Source organism: Numenius arquata, chromosome 8 (assembly GCF_964106895.1).
Source record: "Numenius arquata chromosome 8, bNumArq3.hap1.1, whole genome shotgun sequence".
NCBI lineage: Eukaryota > Metazoa > Chordata > Aves > Charadriiformes > Scolopacidae > Numenius > Numenius arquata.
This window is the reverse complement of record NC_133583.1, coordinates 92,285-111,022: the sequence shown is the minus strand read 5'-3', so window position 1 is coordinate 111,022 and position 18,738 is coordinate 92,285. Positions and strand designations below refer to the sequence as shown.

Sequence of the window (18,738 nt, the reverse complement as noted above, 5' to 3'; positions counted from 1 at the left end):
CTGGGGGCAAATCTGTCTCCATGGGGCCGGAACGGGGTTGTATGTCCCAAGAGCAGCACAAGTAAATCACAGAATGGTTCACTAGAACTGAAGCGTTAGTACTGTGCACGCACTCATCTGGAGTACCCGGGGAGTAACCTTGGCATTCAAAAGCGTAACTAGTCAAGACACAGAAGCAGCAGCTCCATTCTTTTGTGTGCCACTGCCTTGCCATGCTGACATGGACAAACTGCATCCCTTTGTGGGTTTTCCTATGTGTTTGTCATATTTCACAGACTCCTCTGGGAAGGTACATTGCAGCTGGATGGCACCCGGCACAAGAGCGCTACTGTCACAGCCAGAGGCTGACAGCCGTTTGTCAGCTTCAGCCACTGAGCTCAGTGACTTCATAATGCCCCCTTTGTAATTATTATGAACTACGTAGCAGTTCACAGTGATGCCACAGTGGTGCCAACTGTAAACTGAGACATTACAAGAACAAATGACTTTTTCGGGCTGGCTCTGTGAATCAGTGAGAGAGAAGGAAAAGGAGTCCACATCTCCTGTCTCCCTGTCTTCAGATCGCTTCCTTGAAGAGCGAGATTGTAGCTCTCCTGGGGAATCTGTGTCATTATATAAATCAGGAGCCGTCCCTTGAAAGGCGTCTGAGTTAGGTGTTTCCTCAAGGCACACAAATCTGTCATTCCCAACTCCAGCACACATTTGAGTTTTGTGTGTGTGCGTTTTAGTATGTGAAGGGTAAAGGTTTGCAAAACAGAATGATTAATAGAGTCTGGAAACCAAACCCACAAAGTGGAAATGGGTAGGGAGCAGCAAAGGCAGTTAATGTACTGCTGCCATGAGATGGTAGCTGCCCTGCCCATTGCAGGACCTTTGTGGCTAAGCTTAGTGTTCCTTGTTCGTGGGGGGCACGGGTCCCCTCCCTCTGCCATACTGGGGGGGTTGCTGCCCCCCTTTTCCTCCACTGCCTTTTATTTGATACCTGCGAGAAGGGTGGAGCATCTTGCCTCTAGTGCCGCCTTCTCACCAGTACAGCATTAGGGATCCTCTCTGTATGGAGTTCCCCTTCATGCCCTGCCCCTCATATACCACCATATAATGGTAATGAGTACCCCTCCAGCCTGGCTAGGATTAGATATATTAAACTTAAAGTACCAAACGACTAGCCAGAATGCTTTGGGTTTTCATTGGCATAAAACCCAGCCACATCTGGTCTGAATTCCCTTTCTTTTATACCATTTTGTTCTGGTTACATGCAATTCACCTCACTACAAACTTTCACATTTTGCCACCACAGTAACATCACATCTCATGTATGCTGGCTGCATACAGTTCCTTGTAACATATTGCCGGTTTTAGACTAAACTCAACAGTATTTGTGTACAGATTGGTTTACTTTTAGATTTCCCATACAGTTAACTGGCAGGCAGATCTGTGTTCTGGATAAAAGAAATGTCTTTGTGTTCCAGCTATGTCCAGACTGCTCTGGGTGACCCTGCTTTAGCAGGGGGGTGGACTAGATGATCCCCAGAGGTCCCTGCCAACCCGTGATTCTGTGATTTCCCCTTTAATTCATACTCATTAGCTGGGTAGGTCCAAGATGGATTTATCTGGTTTTAGCAGTGAAAAAACAATCACAAATTGTTTGAATCCAGCTCAATGATGAGAGGAAAAATTTGGGGTTCTGCATCCTGGACTTTGAATATTTGTCTAGTGAGTGAATCTTCAGAGGTATGAGATAAAGTCCTTAGTTTATTTGAGACAAGTTTTTTGTTCCTAACTGAAATCCCTAATGGCAAATTTTTTTTTGCTGTAGGCAGCTTAGATGCCGTCATATAACCTTGAGAGCCCAGCACAGAAAAGCCACATGTCACCTTCTGATAAATTGGGAAGGATTTAATTAAATGAACATATATAAAAGACATATGAATAAGAGATGGCCAGGAGTTCTTCTAAATTAGCTTAGCAAGAGGGGAAAAAAACAGTGAATCTCCATCAGTAGTGTAGGTGAAGGGCATCACTTTTTATAACATAACCAAGCAGAATTACAAAGGCTAAGAAAACGTACAGCATTCCCTGCCCCTGAGTTCTCTAGGTAGTTATCCTATGCCAGCACACTGAAGATAAGGAAATAAAGTGCTTATTTAACCAGAAAGAATGAATTTTCACAGATAGTCTTATACAGAAGAATCAAAACCACCAGGTGACTTCTGATGACAAATCTCTGCTTCTCAGGCTCTGAGGAACCTCACAGTGGAATAACGGCAAAAACCCACCTCCTGTTTTACATTTTTCTACCTGCCCCATTCCAAATAGGTTTTTAGTAATAAAAATTCCGGTAACACAATAGAGATGAAAGACCCTCTTTGTTTGCTCTTTAAAATAAAGCTGATAACGTAAAAAATACCTCAATATTTTATATTAATCGCTATGATTCAAATTGTTTACAGAGCAGGGGTTCCAGTAGGACCTAAAAATTTCTTCACACTTGTGTGAATCTGATCTCCAGGAGAGCAGGGATTCAAAGGAGACAAGCTGTTGAAACAATACCAGGAAATGATGTACAAAGCTAATTTTTAAAATTATATCTACTTATAAAAATGAGCCTTACAAAGAAACATCAGAGGAAAAAATTATGATGCAAACTGGAAGTCTTGCGATTTTCCAGCAAGACTGGGAGAAAGCAGGTTAGAAAAACCAAAGTGTGATGCTTGCATTTTGATACAGGAATTCATTCATGACAGTGAAAGGCAGCAGGCAGAATCCAGCTCAAGGCGAATGAAAAGCATATATCTGAACAGAGGGAGGAGATTTTTATCATCTAGGCTGTTTCATGCCTTTATTTAAATTAAGGTTCCCTTGAGGAGGAGAAAAACAGAAATCAGACCAACAAACCACAGAAGGTTCTCTGTGTGTGTGTGTGTATGTGTTGTTTAAAATCCATATTCAGCTCTTAGTAGGCCAGCCCCAAACAGTTGTTTTAACAAGATTAGTTTATTTCAAAATCCATGGTACTATTTTTGGCTTCCAGACTAACATGTCTCTGCCAATTGTCCCCAAGTGACAGTGCTTCTGAACTCTGTCATGTTGTACAGCCACCCTGGGTTGTCCTGAGGATTTTGCTCCAAGGGATACATCACTTTGTCAGGGAGCTGGACGAGTTCTTTGCACTTTGTCATTACAAAGACAGGTTTTGACAGGGCAGCTAATGTTCCCTTGGCACCCTGAAGATTTGCGTGAGAAGACAATAAAAGGAGGCGGGAGCAGTAGGGTAGGAAAAACAGTCCTGTGTCAGTCCTCTGTAAAGACACCGGTTCTTTCTGGGACAAGAGCTGTGGACAGATGGAATCTACCCTGTTGACTCTTAATTACAGTGAACTGGCAGCCCTTGTCTCTGACAGAGAATCTGCAGCATGGGCTCATGAGAGCTTGGAAGATTCCCGTATTGCTATTATTCTGTGTCTGGCATGGGTGAAAGACAACAGTTAAATAGATCACATCCTTCATGTCAGAGCCCTGCACTGACTGTTTTCCCTAGGAAATTGGGTCTTCCCTGGCCATCTTTTGATGGCCACACAGCCTTCACACAGCCTGCGGCAGTGATGCTGAGGCCCTTGCAGAGCGGCAAGAGAGTCCTGATGCAAGGTAGGCTCTGACTGCCCAGATCAGGTGTCTCCTATAACGGATTGGGTCCTGGGGACAGCTGGGACACACAGGGTTTGACAGGATAGTTCCCAGGACCCCCTTAGTCTGTCCAAAGTGATACCTGCCCTAGGGAGGCTACAAGAACACAGACGCTCAAAGGTATCTTGGTGTCACTTCTTATCTCTAAATCTTTTCTTGGTCCCACAAACAAGCACAGCCCCCTGACTTGGCTTACTAAGCAAGTGGCTTATCCAAGGATGAAATTACTGCTGCTCCAACCTCTTTTTAGAGGTTATGGGGTCTAGAGGGTTTAGAGGTTTAGAGGCCTAGAGCCCGGTAGGTTGCAGAGTGGCTGATCTTCCTACAGCCAGAATCGTAACAGGCAGATCAGGTTATGTCTACTTCCCTGGCCTGCTTCTTGGCAGGGTAAGTAGCCACACGCACTAATTCATTGGCCAGCTTGGAAATACAGTCTGTATTCAGATGGAGCTGTTTTAAGACAGCTCCCCAGGAGTTGGTGGCAGTCTGTGATCTTTGCTGACAGTTAGCTTGGGAAGCAGAGGCCAACCAACCAGCCAGCCCTGCTCCGACGGTCTCTGTCAGGCGTGTGCAGACACCGAGTTTGTGTTCGCCTGAAGAGCCGGGGGGATACCTCCAGTCAGACTCTGAAGCACATGCTTGCTCTCTATGTGCTGCCTTCTGTGACAGCTACACAGTGTGGTCACCCCAGCACAACAGAACAATTAAAATGCATGAGATACAATAAAGGAGACATTTAGAAAACCATCATTTCCTAGTGTCTTGAGTAAAACCCTGCAAAAGGGCAATAAAATTGGTTTTAGCAGCTTTGAATTTGCTTCCAAGTGCATAGTGATTACATGCATTTCCCTAGTGAACTCAAGTCACAATTTTGTTGTCACTTCTCTACTGGCATCGCAACTAAGAGATGCTGAGAAACCCGACCAGCTTAGATAACACACTAGTGTATGCTCTATAAATGCTACTGGTTTGTCAGCTAACTCATAGAACTGAAAGGAAAAATATTTTTCGTTTAACAGGTGACAGAAATTTAAAGGCTTTCCCCTTTCTAAAACAGTGTGAAAACAAACAACAAAAAAAATTCATGAATCTCAGAGGAAAAAAGATAAGGTTGCTTGCAACTGTTTCTTGTGTTTTGGTGTCAGCAAGGAGATCAAACCACAGTGTTTTGTGGTAGCAGAGGCAGCTCAGCACCCTGCAGGGTAGACCTAAAAGTGATTCAGCATACAGGGAAATCAAAGGAAGCTGTGCTTCCTTAGAGATTAGAGCAACAGCAATTTCATTTGCTCTTCACTGTCATTTTGCTTTTTCTGTTTCTTAAGAACTGGTGTCTGGGTAAGGGGAAAATTCTTCTCCAGTGTCTCTACACCAGTCCCTAAATAAAGCTTCACATTCTGGAAATGCCCAAAGAGATCTGATCTTCTTAGAACCAATATACTTATGCTTCTCCTTGACAGAGGTGAGCCCTTACTCAGCCATCATTTGGTTTTAGAGGGGCATCTGCACAGACTTTTGCAGGCTTAGACACATACCTGTGACCAGACACAAGCCATCTACAATCAGGAAGCTACACAGCTGTGCTGACGCGGAGAGACCAGGGCAAAATGAATGGCAGAGAGATGTGTAGGAAATCAGAATTTGCTATTTTCTTCTGCAGCCTTAGTTACTGGGGCTCAAATTGGAAGACTTCAGAAGAACATGCCCATTTGTTGCATGCGTACCAAATGGGCTATGCAGTGGGTGCTTGTACTCAAGAGCCACAACATTAGATTGTTAGGCTCATATTAGGTTTTAAGAACACACACACAAAGAAATTCTGTGAAAAACAAAGATAAATTTGTGCCTAAAGCAGCTCAATGCAATTTCTTTAACAACTGCACTGTTAATCAGCTGGAGGTTAAAACAGCCTTGTATGGTTTTAAATTGTGATCACACTTCCATGGTCATCTTCATAATTTAAGAACTGTTTTATTCATCAGAAATCAGTAAAATAAACTCAAACATGAGTGTATTTTCCCATGATGAGAGAATTTTGAGATGGCACAGACCATTAGAGAATCTACTCCATCTCCCAGCCAATGCAAAACTAGTCACAATAATGTATTTGTCATTGTTTTATTCAATGCATTTTTAAAATTAGCAAGATCGCAGCTAAATCCTTCTTCTAAGTGAGACATTTTTCCTGACGGTCAAGCCAGCCCGTTCCTGCTGGCTATGTTGCCTGCACAGTCCATCTTAGGACTGCTGTTCTTTGGCTTTGCCACATGCTATAGGGGTAAATTGTTGCTGGTGCACTGGGGGAGTGGAGGATTGATGGCTCTGACATTTCTAAATGAGCACCAGGCAAAGAGCAGAGAGAGCTGAGAAGCCAGGTTCTTCTGCAAATTGTTTCTCCCTCTCTGGGTTTCCCGCATTCCCCGTTTTCAGCTCTTTTACCTTGTTAATGAGGCTGGGATCACCCAGACTGCTCTCGTCTTCTGAACTCTTCTGTTCCTCATCTGATGTGATGACCTCCGTTGGTATCACAGAGACCGGGCACACCTTGTAGGGCTCGGTGTAGGCACTGCAGGGAGAGAGAACAGACGAGTTCAGGGGTGTTATCCCAGGCACTCGCTATTGCTCAGACATAGCAAACCCGCACGCTGCCCAGAGATCACCAGCCAGGGGCAGGGAATCCCTGCGGACCTGTGGGGCTTGGAAAGCAAGATTTCTCAAGCTTTGTTTTTTTGCTGCCAGGTTCAAACAGGACCGTTTAAGCAAGCAGAAGGATCTGAAAGGAGCAGTGGGAAGTTAACTGAACTTGTTCAAGCTTCCCCAAAGGATCAATGTTTTGGCTCAGTTTTGAGCAAAAGGTTAATACTTAGTTGCACCCAGAACTGCTTTGTTTCTCCCTAGTCAACCCCTCAAAATGGATATAATAAGATCATACTAACATCTCAACGCTCATTAAGCGGAAGTTAGATATTGTAACAGTGAGGTTTCTGGGAAAACATCAAAAGGATGAGAGAAGTTTAAGTGTGATACCAATGGCATCAGTTAAAGCACAAGGTACTCGGATCCCAGAACCCTTGAGTTGTTTCAAGGGAATCTGAATTCAGCTCCAGAAACCCAGAGAAAGCCATGCAATAAGAGTATTGGACCTGGTGTATAATACAGGCCAGTGGCTTCCCAGCATTTCCTTTTAGAAAAACACCCTTTTTTACAATTAAAATTGCCAGTGATTTCAAAACCTCCACAAAGCATGACTAGAGGTAGGTTCTCCAGATAATGCTTGCCCTTTGCCTTAGAAAGATGTCTTCTACTGCTGATCCAAATATGCCTAGCTCCAAATTCCAGATACTGTATCTTGTTAAACCTTTGTCTGCTGAATTGCAGGTAGTCTTGCAATTTTTGTTACTATGTGGCTACTCACAGGCTGTATTCAGGTTTCCCCTTCTTTTTGTCTTTTATATGAAATAGGTGAAGATCTTACTGTCATGCCTCTTACCATTTAATCATTCTAAAATCTCTGAACTTTATCCAATTACCCATTAACATTATCCAATTTTCCAACTAACCATTTTAGCACCAGTTTTTACTACCAGCCAGTTTTAGTGGTACTGCAACACAAAACTCAATATTCCAGCGCTGGCAAAAGAAGTGCCAAGTATACCAGTGGTAACACCCATCTATTCCTACCTGACTTTACTGTGTTTTTACATTCAAGGATCAGATTAGTATTTTTGGCCATAGTATCATTCTGGGAGCTTGTACACCATGTGGCCCCAAGCCTTTTATATTTCCAGGGGTAGGTTCCAGTGTTCAGCCAACAGGGCAAGTTTGTTGTTTTGAGAAACATCTGACATCTCTGTGTGTTCCAGTAGACATCTTAGCCAGCCAGGCCAGTCTGTAATGTGGGCCTGGCTTACTCAGTGTATATCATTTCTTTAGTTCTCATTTCCTCTGAAACATTATTAATTTGCTTTCAGAGCTCTGCCTCATGTCTTTATCTTTCTTTGATCTCCTACTGGGGGATCCCAGATGTGAGCAAATCCAAAGCTTCAGTGCCAGTGCTGGAGTGACAGGAGGCTGGGCAAAGGCAAAGGTAAGCAGGAGGCCAATAAAGAAAGAGACTCCCAAGGCCACTGAACAGACTCCGATTTCCTTTTGGAAAGGAAACTCCCTACATATCTGCATTCACTTCCAAGCTGCAAACAGGGCTCTGTCTCCCATGCAGGTGCAGCTGCCAGCCTTTCTCTTATGCCACTCAAAGAGCTCTCACAGGCTGCCCGGTGTATTTGCCATGGCTGGGCAAAGGGCCAAGCAGCACCACTCTTCCTCACCATTGTCTGCTCTTGTTTATTATTAGTGTCTGCAGTTTTTCAGTGCCGCAGCATCATGGCACTTCTGAAACCCTGCCTAATTACAACAGCAAAGGAGCCTCAGCACAAGAGAAAGCAAGAGCAAGGTACAGGAGCAGCTCAGGATAAACGGTTAGTAGTTTAGCCAGTCTCTCCCCTTACTTGCAAAGCCTTTCTTCAATTTGCAGTTGTTTGCCCCAGCAGACATGAAATTAAGTCCCTCCCTCTTTTCTCTCTGTCTCTCATAAATGACTGCATTATGTTAATGTAAGAATACATTATAATTTGGGAAGAATGCCTCAGTATATTAGCCTGGTAATCATTATGAATGGCATTATTAAAGGCTCATACAGTAGCAAAACTTGCAGTATTGCTGAACTGTTGCATGGGCTTTGCTTATAGTAGGCCTGCAGTGTACTGGCACCGGCTTGTGTTTAAAGAAAAGTCCCAAAATGTTATGGGCCTCATTTGCACATGGGATGGGCACAGGCATGTTTGTGCCACCTTCTTCATCCTGCCCTTCTCCAGCTTCTCCAGCAGCACTCAGATCTTCACTTCTGAGACTGTTCTATATTGTAATCGAGCTCCTGGGCAGTAGACCTTTCCTGATACCCAGCACATGTACTCCAGTGAATTCACATCTTTTCATCCGTTTTCTGTATCTACGCTTTTGTGGTCTCCTAGAAATCCTAGCTCCTGAAGACTTGAACTGTGCCCAGGAACTGGTCCCCAGGTGAAGGTGCCCTGGGCAGCTTGGTCTTCACTGATCCCACTGCCAGGTGCAAGTCAGAAAACACCAAGGATACAGGGATAGGTGGCAGATGACTTCTGAGGCACAACAGGGTGTGGGAAATTTTACAAAAGAACAAATGGAGAGTAATTTTAATGCAGGGCAAGGTCTTACCCACAGAGCAAACTCTTCAGGTATGCCCAAACAATTACCATAGCTGCATATTAAGTCTTTTATCTTAGTAGAAGCTGTTGGGCATCCTGTGAAAATCACCTGGACATGTTTTAGCACTGTCCAAGAGACTATGTAGATTGCTTTTGATGTTGGTAAACTGCCACTATTGGAGAAATCTTCCAACTCAATATTTGAGAACAAAAAATAAACTGCTTTATTAAGCAGTCACCAAGTCTTCGTGTCACCAAGTCACCAAGATTAATAAGATGTAACCACTGATCATGAAAAGAATCCACCTCTAATAATAGGGAAATAGTCACAGCCAACTTCATGAACCACAGTTCTTCTAAGGTAGTTTCATCTCCATTGATCACAGAATCACAGGCTGGTTGAGGTTGGAAGGAACCTCTGGAAGTCATCTGGTCCAACCCCCTACTCAGGGATGGCCACCTAGAACCAGCTGCCCAGGACCGTGTCCAGGCAACTTTTGAATATCTCCAAGGATGGAGACTCCACAACCTCCCTGGGCACCCTGTGCCAGTTCAGTCACCCCCAGACTGGAAAAAGTGTTTCCTGGTGTTTGGGGGAACCTCTTGTGTTCCAGTTTGTGCCCATTGCCTCTGGTCCTGTCACTGGGCACCACTGAGAGGAGCCTGTCTCCATCTTCTTTGTACCCCCCCTTCAGGTGTTTGTACACATGGATGAGATCCCCCCTGAGCCTTCTCTTCTCCAGGCTGAACAGCCCCAGCTCTCTCAGCCTTTTCTCAGATGTGAGGTGCTCCAGTCCCTTCATCATCTCCACGGCCCTTCGTTGGACCCCCTCCAGTATGTCCATGTCTCTCCTCTTCTGGGGAGACGAGGCTGGACACAGCACCCCAGCTGTGACCTCAGCAGTGGCAAGTAGAGGGGAAGGATCCCCTCCTTCGACTCGCTGGCCACGCTTTACCCAGTGCAGCCCAGGAGACCGTGAGCCTTCAAGCCACATGCCCAGCCTTCCCTCCGTGGTAGCTGATGAGGAACTCCCTTCTGTCTTTTCTCAAACAGCCTGTTCAGAACTGATACTGGCTGCTGCACTGAACCGTAGCCTGAGCTCTCTGTGCTGCAGAGTTCCTCAGCTCAGCTCCACCTGGCTGTTCCCTAGTGTGCAAATAAGAAAGGCAAAATGTCTTGGTGTTGCCGTCCCCACAGCACTGGCATGTAGGGTTTGCCTGTGAATCCATCATGTCTAGAAACCCAGTGTCCCAAGAAATCCTCGTACTTTTGAGTGCAGCAAAAATACACACAGTGCAGAAAAAAGCCCTTCCTGATCATTGTGGATAATCAGCATGAATTGGACAAAAGTCAACAAGACTGTTTTTTGGCAGCAACTATTTTGTTGTGCTGAATTGCAAGGAAAAAACCCACAACAACCTACAGCAGAGTTTTACTTGTTCTTTCACTAAGTTTATTGTCAGACTCCTGCAAAGAAAATGTCCTTCTAATGGGTCTGAGAATGTGGTTGTTCATCAGCTACAGCAGTTTTCTTTTCCGCCCTCAGAGTTCAAATGGATCCTGGCACTTTGTGTGACTTAGAGGGTATATCTAAGTGCATGTAAGATGTCACCATGCCAAATTCATTACCTTAAACTACGCTTGCAACAAGGCAAAGATTTTCTATAAAATTAACCGTTATATAGAATACAATTTATAATGAAATAATTATGCACATATAATCTATAATTATATATATATAGTAATATATATGTCAAAAGTATTCAAACCCTTGTGTTTCTTTATTCTGCTAAATGATATTTTTCTTTAGCTCATTAAAAGCACTGCTAAATAAACTTACTGCAAACAATAAACTCTAATGCAACGGAAGATGCTAATAAAAGTGTGGGTGAGTCCCAGAGTTGGTAGTATCTCAATAGACATGGTAATCCCCAATTAATTCTCTTCCTTGTAGCAATGATATGGCTGAATGAGAGCAGATTGCAGACACATTATCTGCTGCTCCTCCAGCAGTTGTCTGTAATCATTCCAAGAGTCAGCCAGCACAACAAAGGAGCAATGAGCCTTCTGGGACAGTCTAACCTTAAATTGACTGAATAAATGCAGGAGGAGGCAGTGCAACGAAAGTCTTTTATTTAGCACCACTTACATTATAATTAGCAGAGCTGCTGATAGGTACGGAGTAGGGAGAAGCTGGATCGATGCACTCTACTAGTTATCTGTGTACCTTCACCTGTGAATGCATATTGGTGCATCTGAAAAAAGGTGCTCTGGAGTCTGCGGACTCTCTGGTTCTCCTGCCCCTGCAGTGATGTTTACATTTGACCTCAAAGGAAAAGGATCTGTGGGCTGAGCGGAGGATGAAGCTATCAAGGAGAGGGAAGCTGAATTCATCATTGTCGTAGTACTGGCTCCCCTGTTAATGAAGTCAAGACACAAGTCTCTCCTAACTATGATCCCTCCACAGCATGGGTTGGGACAAGTCTGAGCACAGATGGCATGTGCATGGGATGTGAGGAGCACTGTGGAGATACACAACGGGTCTGAGAGCTCATGGAACATGATTCACGGACTGATAAATACTGTATTTTGTCTAGCTTGGATATGCAATTCTGAAAGAGATACTTGCCCTTCATTTAATTCCACACCTATCCTTCAAATGACCTTGCAAATTCTACCTCATTCCTCAGCAATGATCACATCAATTCTTTAGGATTTTTAGAAGTCAGTCAGCATTAGTGAGATATAAGAATTTAAGTGGGGGATTTAACAGTGGCAAAAATACCCAGCCAAGGTTATTATAATAAAGGCCTAGGAAGACCATGTACTTTTGTTTGCATAACAACACAAATGCCCTTGGCTATATGCTCATCTCCTGGCCACACACACGGGTGATGTCTTGTTTCCTCCTTTAGAGTCACCAACTGCCTCAAAAAAAAGGGGAAAGGTGAGTTGGTGGAAATCTCAACTTAAGGCCTGTCTCTTCCACTAGGTGATTTAAGTCCTCTGTACCAGTAAGGATCAGATTGCCTGCCGTTTGCTTTCAACAAATCTGTACATCAAGTGATGCATCCTAAAGAAAGGCTCGTAAATCTCACTTGCCTTCTGCTTCATGGTCTGTGCTCCACCAGTGGTCATGAAGGGAGAAGGGGAGTGCTCTGTCCTGTAAGGTATTTATATTAACGTATCCCTGGAGCTCTCAGTTAATGCTTTATACCTGTGGAGTTTCCATCCTTTCCATCCAGGGGCCCTTTATAAATCTGAAATGCAGCTGGTTGGGCTGTTAAGATGTGCTGGCAACGTCCGTCATAGCATCTGTAAGGTATGATTCTGTGTGTTTACTTACAAATTATTTCTGCCCTGCAGCTGAACCTGCTACGACAGTGTAAATGTGCTAGAAATTTGTTGGTCAGTCAAGAGCAATTCAGCATCTCCCTGAAGCAGTGAGCATTTGTGTAGGGTTCAGATGTTGTGCAGTTCTAGTGCCACAGTGATCCCCCCATGTGAATCATACGGGAGGAAGCAGGCCAGTGGGAGCCATCTCCAGGGCAAAGGAAGTGTCACGTGGCCAGTAAGGACATCCAGATTCCCCCATCTCAGCTCCTGAGCACCTCCTTCATTCTCAGGTGTCCCTTCAGGGACAGGGAACTTCTTCTAAAATTGGATTTCAGTATTGTAAAATGCAGTTTCTGGAGAAGGAGACTGGGTGGCTTATCATTAATCACAGGAGTGTAACACACAGTCACCAGCCAGCGTGTGTTAGCTTCCTTGGAGTAAACTGGTTTATTTGGGAAGTAGGTTTCAACATACTATCAGTCTAAAGAATAGTATGAACAAGTGCAGCACTTAAGGAACCTCTGCTGTGTTCATATTTGAACCGAATTTGTAATTTGTCTCCATAAGGTATATGCAGTGTAAAGGATGATCCAGGTCATCCAGGACAAGGATACCTTGCTTAATGATTTCCAGAAACAGAGTCCTGGGTCCAGAGCTCAGGTTTTAACCATTGTGGCAGCATTCAGTTAATGACAACTGGGTTACCTCCCTGCTGCATCTCTCTCACTCTACATTCCTAGTCAATGCCAGAACAGAGAAAGAAAGAAGAATATTTGACACTATCCTTAATAGGATTTAAAAAAAGGACTGAATCTTTTTTCCTAGAGATCATGCTAATTTCTTTGCTTTGCATCTGTTGCAAACAGCAGATTAGATGATGCAACTTAATTACTGCCAACATACTTGAAGGGCCAAAGAACCCTGATTTATTTCCTGAAAATTTCTTATGGTTTCAAAAGTGCCTGCAAGTAAAGATCAAAGCAGTATTTGGTCTAAAATGTCACCACAAGATGAAGAAAACAGTAGGAGAGACTAGAAACCACATCCTTGGTCCCTTTCCTACAGTGGAACAACTGCTATTAAAAGCTGATTTTGCCAGTAATTATCAACATATGGCTCACCATATTCACTGTTTTCACATAGTGGGAATAGGAAGTAAGTGAACTTCAGTTTCTGGGGTAAATGCTGACTTCTGCTCTACCTTTTGTGTGGGACATAATGTTTTTTTGTCTAAAATGTTTCATCCATTCATTAGCAAAACCACGGTTCTGGGCTGCTAAAAGACAATTATTTCAGTTTTTTGCTTTAGCAGTGATGTTGAGTTCAGTTAGGCCTAGATCCACTAAAGCTCTGAAATGAATGTCTGTTATGACCCTAAACATTTTTCTGTGTGTATTGGTGATTGCACTGGCAATTTTTTCACCCGAGTCAGCAAAGCAAGTTTGTAGGAACTACCTGTGAAGGTACAGACAGTTTTTCTCTGTTTGTGGGGTATGTCCTCTACAAGTACAACCTCCCTGAAGCCAACTGAGTGGTGACGAGCTCGACATGCCAAGTCAGAATCAGATATGCTCAAATGACTAGTGAATTGCTGCCATAACCTTCCCATCAACAGATCCCAGCCTGTGCCCTTTCTGACTCCCCTGGCACAGGGATCTTAGCTTATAACTAGATATAATGTACTGGATGCAAGAGGGAGACCAGAATCTCACCTGGACACAGGTGGTTTATGCAAAGCCCACATATATAAAACCCCCTCGATCCAGTGGCGAGGAGAAAAAAAAACCCAAACAAAAAACCCCCAAACCCCTCTATTATTGGACCAAATGGATTGAATGCAACTTTTTTTCTACATTCAGTATCCCTGTCCCTGGCTTTATTTCAAGTCACATGCCCAGTAGTTACTAGTTCAAACTCTGTCTTTCTCAGACAGTCATGTCCTTATTGAAAAAAATTAAAATCGTATGAACTCAAGGCAGTGATGGCAATTGGGAGAGGCAGTGGGGTACTGAATGACCCTGTTTTATTAAAACTGATGATTTATTTTCTTGTATCTATTTGTAAATTATTTTTTTAATTCATTCTGCGAAAGGAAGGCTCATTACTGAAGGAAATTAAAGTCCAAATGCATTTAAAGCCAATAAAAGGAAATGCTTATTAGTGGAGCATGTGTTTAGCCAGTCAGTTCCCTGTTATGGCAGATCATCAAGGCAAATATTGCAGCTGAAGACTGAAAAGGGCAGGAAAGACATGATGTCTGCTAATAATATACGCAGCCTGACAAGGCAAGGGAATGCGGGGGTAATAACATTTCACACTCTGAGGCATAAGCTGTTTGCCCACCAAGGCCAGAAAGGAATTCTTCCTCATGCCACAAATGTTTCAATTTGAATTTTGCTCTTTCTCGCAAAAAAAAAAAAAAAAAAAAAAAAAAAAATTGGCGTGGTGCGGGATATAGGAGAGGGGAAGAGGATTTTTGGTCAGGTGCATAAGGCATTTGCTCTGTTCTGAAGAACTTCAGGGACAAACTATCCCACCTTCAACAGCTGCTGCTGGAGGTGCAGGTCTGGCTCCGGAGGGGAGAGCAGGCTCCATCTCCGGGCATGTCTTGGACCCAACCTGGAGCAGTGCAAGCAGAGGAGGATAAGAGAAAGCCCGACAGTGAGGTTTCACTAGCCGTGTCCCTGGTGGGCTGGGATGGATGGGCTGCTCTTGCTTTGAGGCACCTGCACAAACCTGCAGAGCTGATCCATGTTTCACTCCGGGGTGCTCCGCTGTGTGAGAGCACCGTTCCCCTCCCCGACCCTGCGGCTTTAAACAGCTAGAAAAAGCAAAGCAACAGTAAAAGCTGGACATACCTGGAAACAAAACACTGCGTCCTTGGGCCTGGGACAAGTGGCACACCCCCTCCCCGCGCTCCCAGGCGGTACGCAGTGGCTTGTGCTCAGCCTGGCCCTCCGGCCCTTGTCCTGCATTTCCTGTAAACAGGGAGCACTTCCTCCCCAGAGATGACCTGGCAATGAACTAGCGAGGGCTGACGCTCGGCCGCACCGCACCCAGCGCCCCGCCATGCCAGAAGGTACAATGGGGCGGCTGATAATACATAATAGGTTATTAAAGGCAGCTCTGCCCTTTATAGACTCCTTTGAGCACATTATTTACATCGCATGTCAGCCACCACAGAGCTTTTACTTTCATTAAATCATTAGCTTCACAGGCACCCAGAACTCTTCTATCCAACAGCACCAGAAAAGGTCTTCTTTAAGGCATCAGCAGAGCTCTTCTTATGCTTCTCTTTTTCTTCTTTCCCTTGCTAAATCACAGCCCTGTTTTTCCGCAGCACCCCATTGTTCCCCATCTCTGGTAACCTTTGCTATGTTGAATCCTTGCAATGCTTGGAAATCTGAACTGAGAGAGGCAAAATGAAGACCTGAGTGCTTGGCAGTCACAAAAGTCTCCATTTTGTGCTGTGAAATTCTTCTTTCTTCCCAGACCAGGCAGGCCATACATCTGCATCATGTTTCCATACTACACATCTGTCAAGGGACAGAAGATAACAAGGAAAACATCCACTAATTATCAGGATGGGTTTCATGTGATTTGCTGAGCAACCCCTAGTCACAGCACAAATGGTCTCTGTCAACGAAACCACTTGGCACTTTTGCCCTGTTCTCCTCTATAAAATGACTGATCTTAGTGACAGTCTGACTTTGGATACAGTGGTGTAAAACTGGGAGGAATTCACCCTGACTTTAGTGGAGTCACTTTATATTTATACTTGTGATCTTTGAGCAGAATAAGACCCTCTGATTTCACTCTGAACCCTTAATAAGTCTGCGGGACTTATTCCTTTCATAAATCAGTGACAGAATAAGCCAACTACCTAGAACTGCATTAATAAGGAGAAGGAAAAGATATCTCCTGTAAGAAGTGACCTTTAGGTAGTCACCTGTTGCATGAGAAGAAGCAGAGAAGAGAGCATGAGAAGAAGTACACCTCTGGGGGGAGACCACTATATGGGAAGCAAAGATGAAACCCCTGCCCTACTATAAATTCTTTGTTCTTAATCTCTGGCATGTTTCTTAACTTCTTTGTGCTTTGGCTGTTATTTGTGTAAAGTGGTTAATCCCGGAGCAATGTCATGTTTAAAATGCAGGTAAGACTGAAGGCTTTGAACACTGTAGGTTCCTACCAGCGTCTAAAACAGAACCGCTCTGCCCATCTCCCTTGGGGCAGTTTTCCTTCTGTTCTTCTTGTTGACTGCAAACTAACAGGGATTTCACTGTTCAGGTCCAGCCCTTAAGTCAAAGAGGGATGGATATCCCCAGGATCATGCCGATGCTTAATTAAGTCAAGGCAGGGACTAATGTTTACATTCTTGTAGCCAAGCTGAGATACAGAAATCTGCCTGGAACCATTTAACAGCCGTGTTTCTACTGGGGAAGGGGGGTGCTCTTGAGTTATAGGCTCTCAGTTGCTTTCAAGCAGCCACGCTGGTGTGATCTCTGCACAAAGGCACACACTGGAGAACACCAACAATGGAAGATTTAGGCAGTGCAACTTGCCCATGGAATTGCAATTTATAAAAAAATGGCAGATAGACACTTCAGAAAAAGGTCTGCATAAATTGTTCTGTGGGAGATTGCAAATGGAGCTAGGCAGAACAGGGGCATGTCTGTAACGCACAGTGGGCTCTCCTGGAGATGCTCAGTGCTGGTGGACTGGTTCTGCTGTCTTACAAGCATAATGAAGAGTTTTAAAGTTTTAAATAGGTAAAAATCTGGGTTTAGATGTATTTTGTGGCTGCACAACAAGGTTATTGACCACACTGAGATACACAGAACTAGAATATCTTTACAAGTCCTGTTCGTTAGTGCCTTTAGGTTTGTACAGCTGTTCTGTACTTTTGCATATATAGTCTGAAACTCAGAGTATAGCTGGGACTACGCTGTTGACTCTGGAACCTAGCCTGGACTGCAATGTGATTAGGTGTCAGTTAGGCAAATGTGATCATTACAGCAGTGAACGGATCCAACTCATTATAATCCTTTTAGAAGATCCTGCTTAGCGTAATCTTAAGTGATAAGTGAAACCTCAAAGGAGGATGCCAGCTTGGAAATGGTGTCAGTGAAGCACAAAACTTAACATGAAGCAATCATCATTTGCTGCAGCCAGAATTTGTAGTGATCTACTTATTGACAGAAATCCGAATTCTTGGCACCTGATTCCAAAAGACAGCAGAACTGGTGGAAGACAGGGCTTGGTTTTGTGGTGGGAAACATTCTTGAGAGTGTGCCTCTGTCCCCCCCAGCCCAAAGGCCCCTGTGCTTACCCCTCCCATGTAGGCTAACCCAGCACTGGTTCTTGCCATCACTCAGGTGGCACCTCAGTGACTTGGCTGATGCGTCAGAGAGCTCGGCAAACACCAGTGTGGAGGGTGCAGCCCAGCTCTCTGCTCCTGGGCCAGCAGCAGCCGCCAGTGCTATCAGTGGCACCAGAACTGTCAGCCCAGGGACCTCCTGTAGTGACGTGGCCAGAAGCCATGGTCCAGTTATGACAGCTTGAAGCAGGAATACAAGAGACAAGAGCTGGCCCTCATCAGGCAATTTTCTGTGGCTTAATCTTGCTTCAATCTCTGTAATAAAGTGTTCTGTGTGCAGGCAGATTTGGGATTTGCTCCACATTTATTGGTTCACTTTCCAGGGGGCAAACTCCTTCTCTTTGTATGTGTGTATGGCAGTCAGAGATCTGGCAGCACAGCTGTAGAGTGGAGGGTCAGGCTGACCAATAAAGCCAGTGTGCATAGCCTGGTCCTCAGCCTGGAACTAGCTCAGCACCAGGAAGGAGAATAGGTTTTGCCCGTTCAGCTGTCTGAATGGGGTCAAACAAGCCCCTGGAACAATATAGAGGACGAGGACAATGCCAAGGTCAAGGAGAAGGATGGGACTAGGCAGCAGTAGAACAGATCAGCTTAAACTATTTTAACACCACAGTCTGGGCTTTAATGTGGCCTGCACAAGGCCATTGGGGGTACACACCAGTGAGTCCTGGTGTGCGCACAGCCCTGCTTATCTCCACAGTGTATTCTGCAACCACTTTGTGCTGTTTACTTCTCAGAGGGAACCGTGAACAGGAAGACCAGTGTATCGTACAGTGGATCAGAAAGGAGACCAGTGCAAGGAAAGGCAGTATCCATACAAGCCATGAAAAATGCAGTGAAGCTGCCTACTTGTCTTTACAGATTTGAAAGTATCCAGGTATGCCCTGTTACCATCTTGTGTTGTGATTCTCTGCTGCATCAAAGCATGGCTGTTAGCTCTCTCCCTACTCTGAGAAAGAATGTACACAAGTAGAATAGGAGCTGTGGCAACCCGAGTGACTCCCACACTCCCAGCAGGTTGGCTACATGACTGACATGGGGAAATTGCTGATACGCTCGACAGCCTCTCCGCAGACAGGCAGAGCTTTACAAACTGTGATGTT

The 18,738-nt window shown here is 44.5% G+C and overlaps 1 protein-coding gene across 1 annotated transcript in view; it reads right to left on the bottom strand.

Annotated features, from left to right (window-relative positions):
- Positions 1–18,738, bottom strand: part of FGD5 (FYVE, RhoGEF and PH domain containing 5) — a 103,227-nt gene that overhangs the window by 60,511 nt on the left and 23,978 nt on the right. The window contains exon 3 of the mRNA XM_074152727.1: positions 6,121–6,247. Coding sequence (XP_074008828.1) covers positions 6,121–6,247 — 127 coding nt within the window. The remainder of the gene's footprint in view (positions 1–6,120; positions 6,248–18,738) is intronic.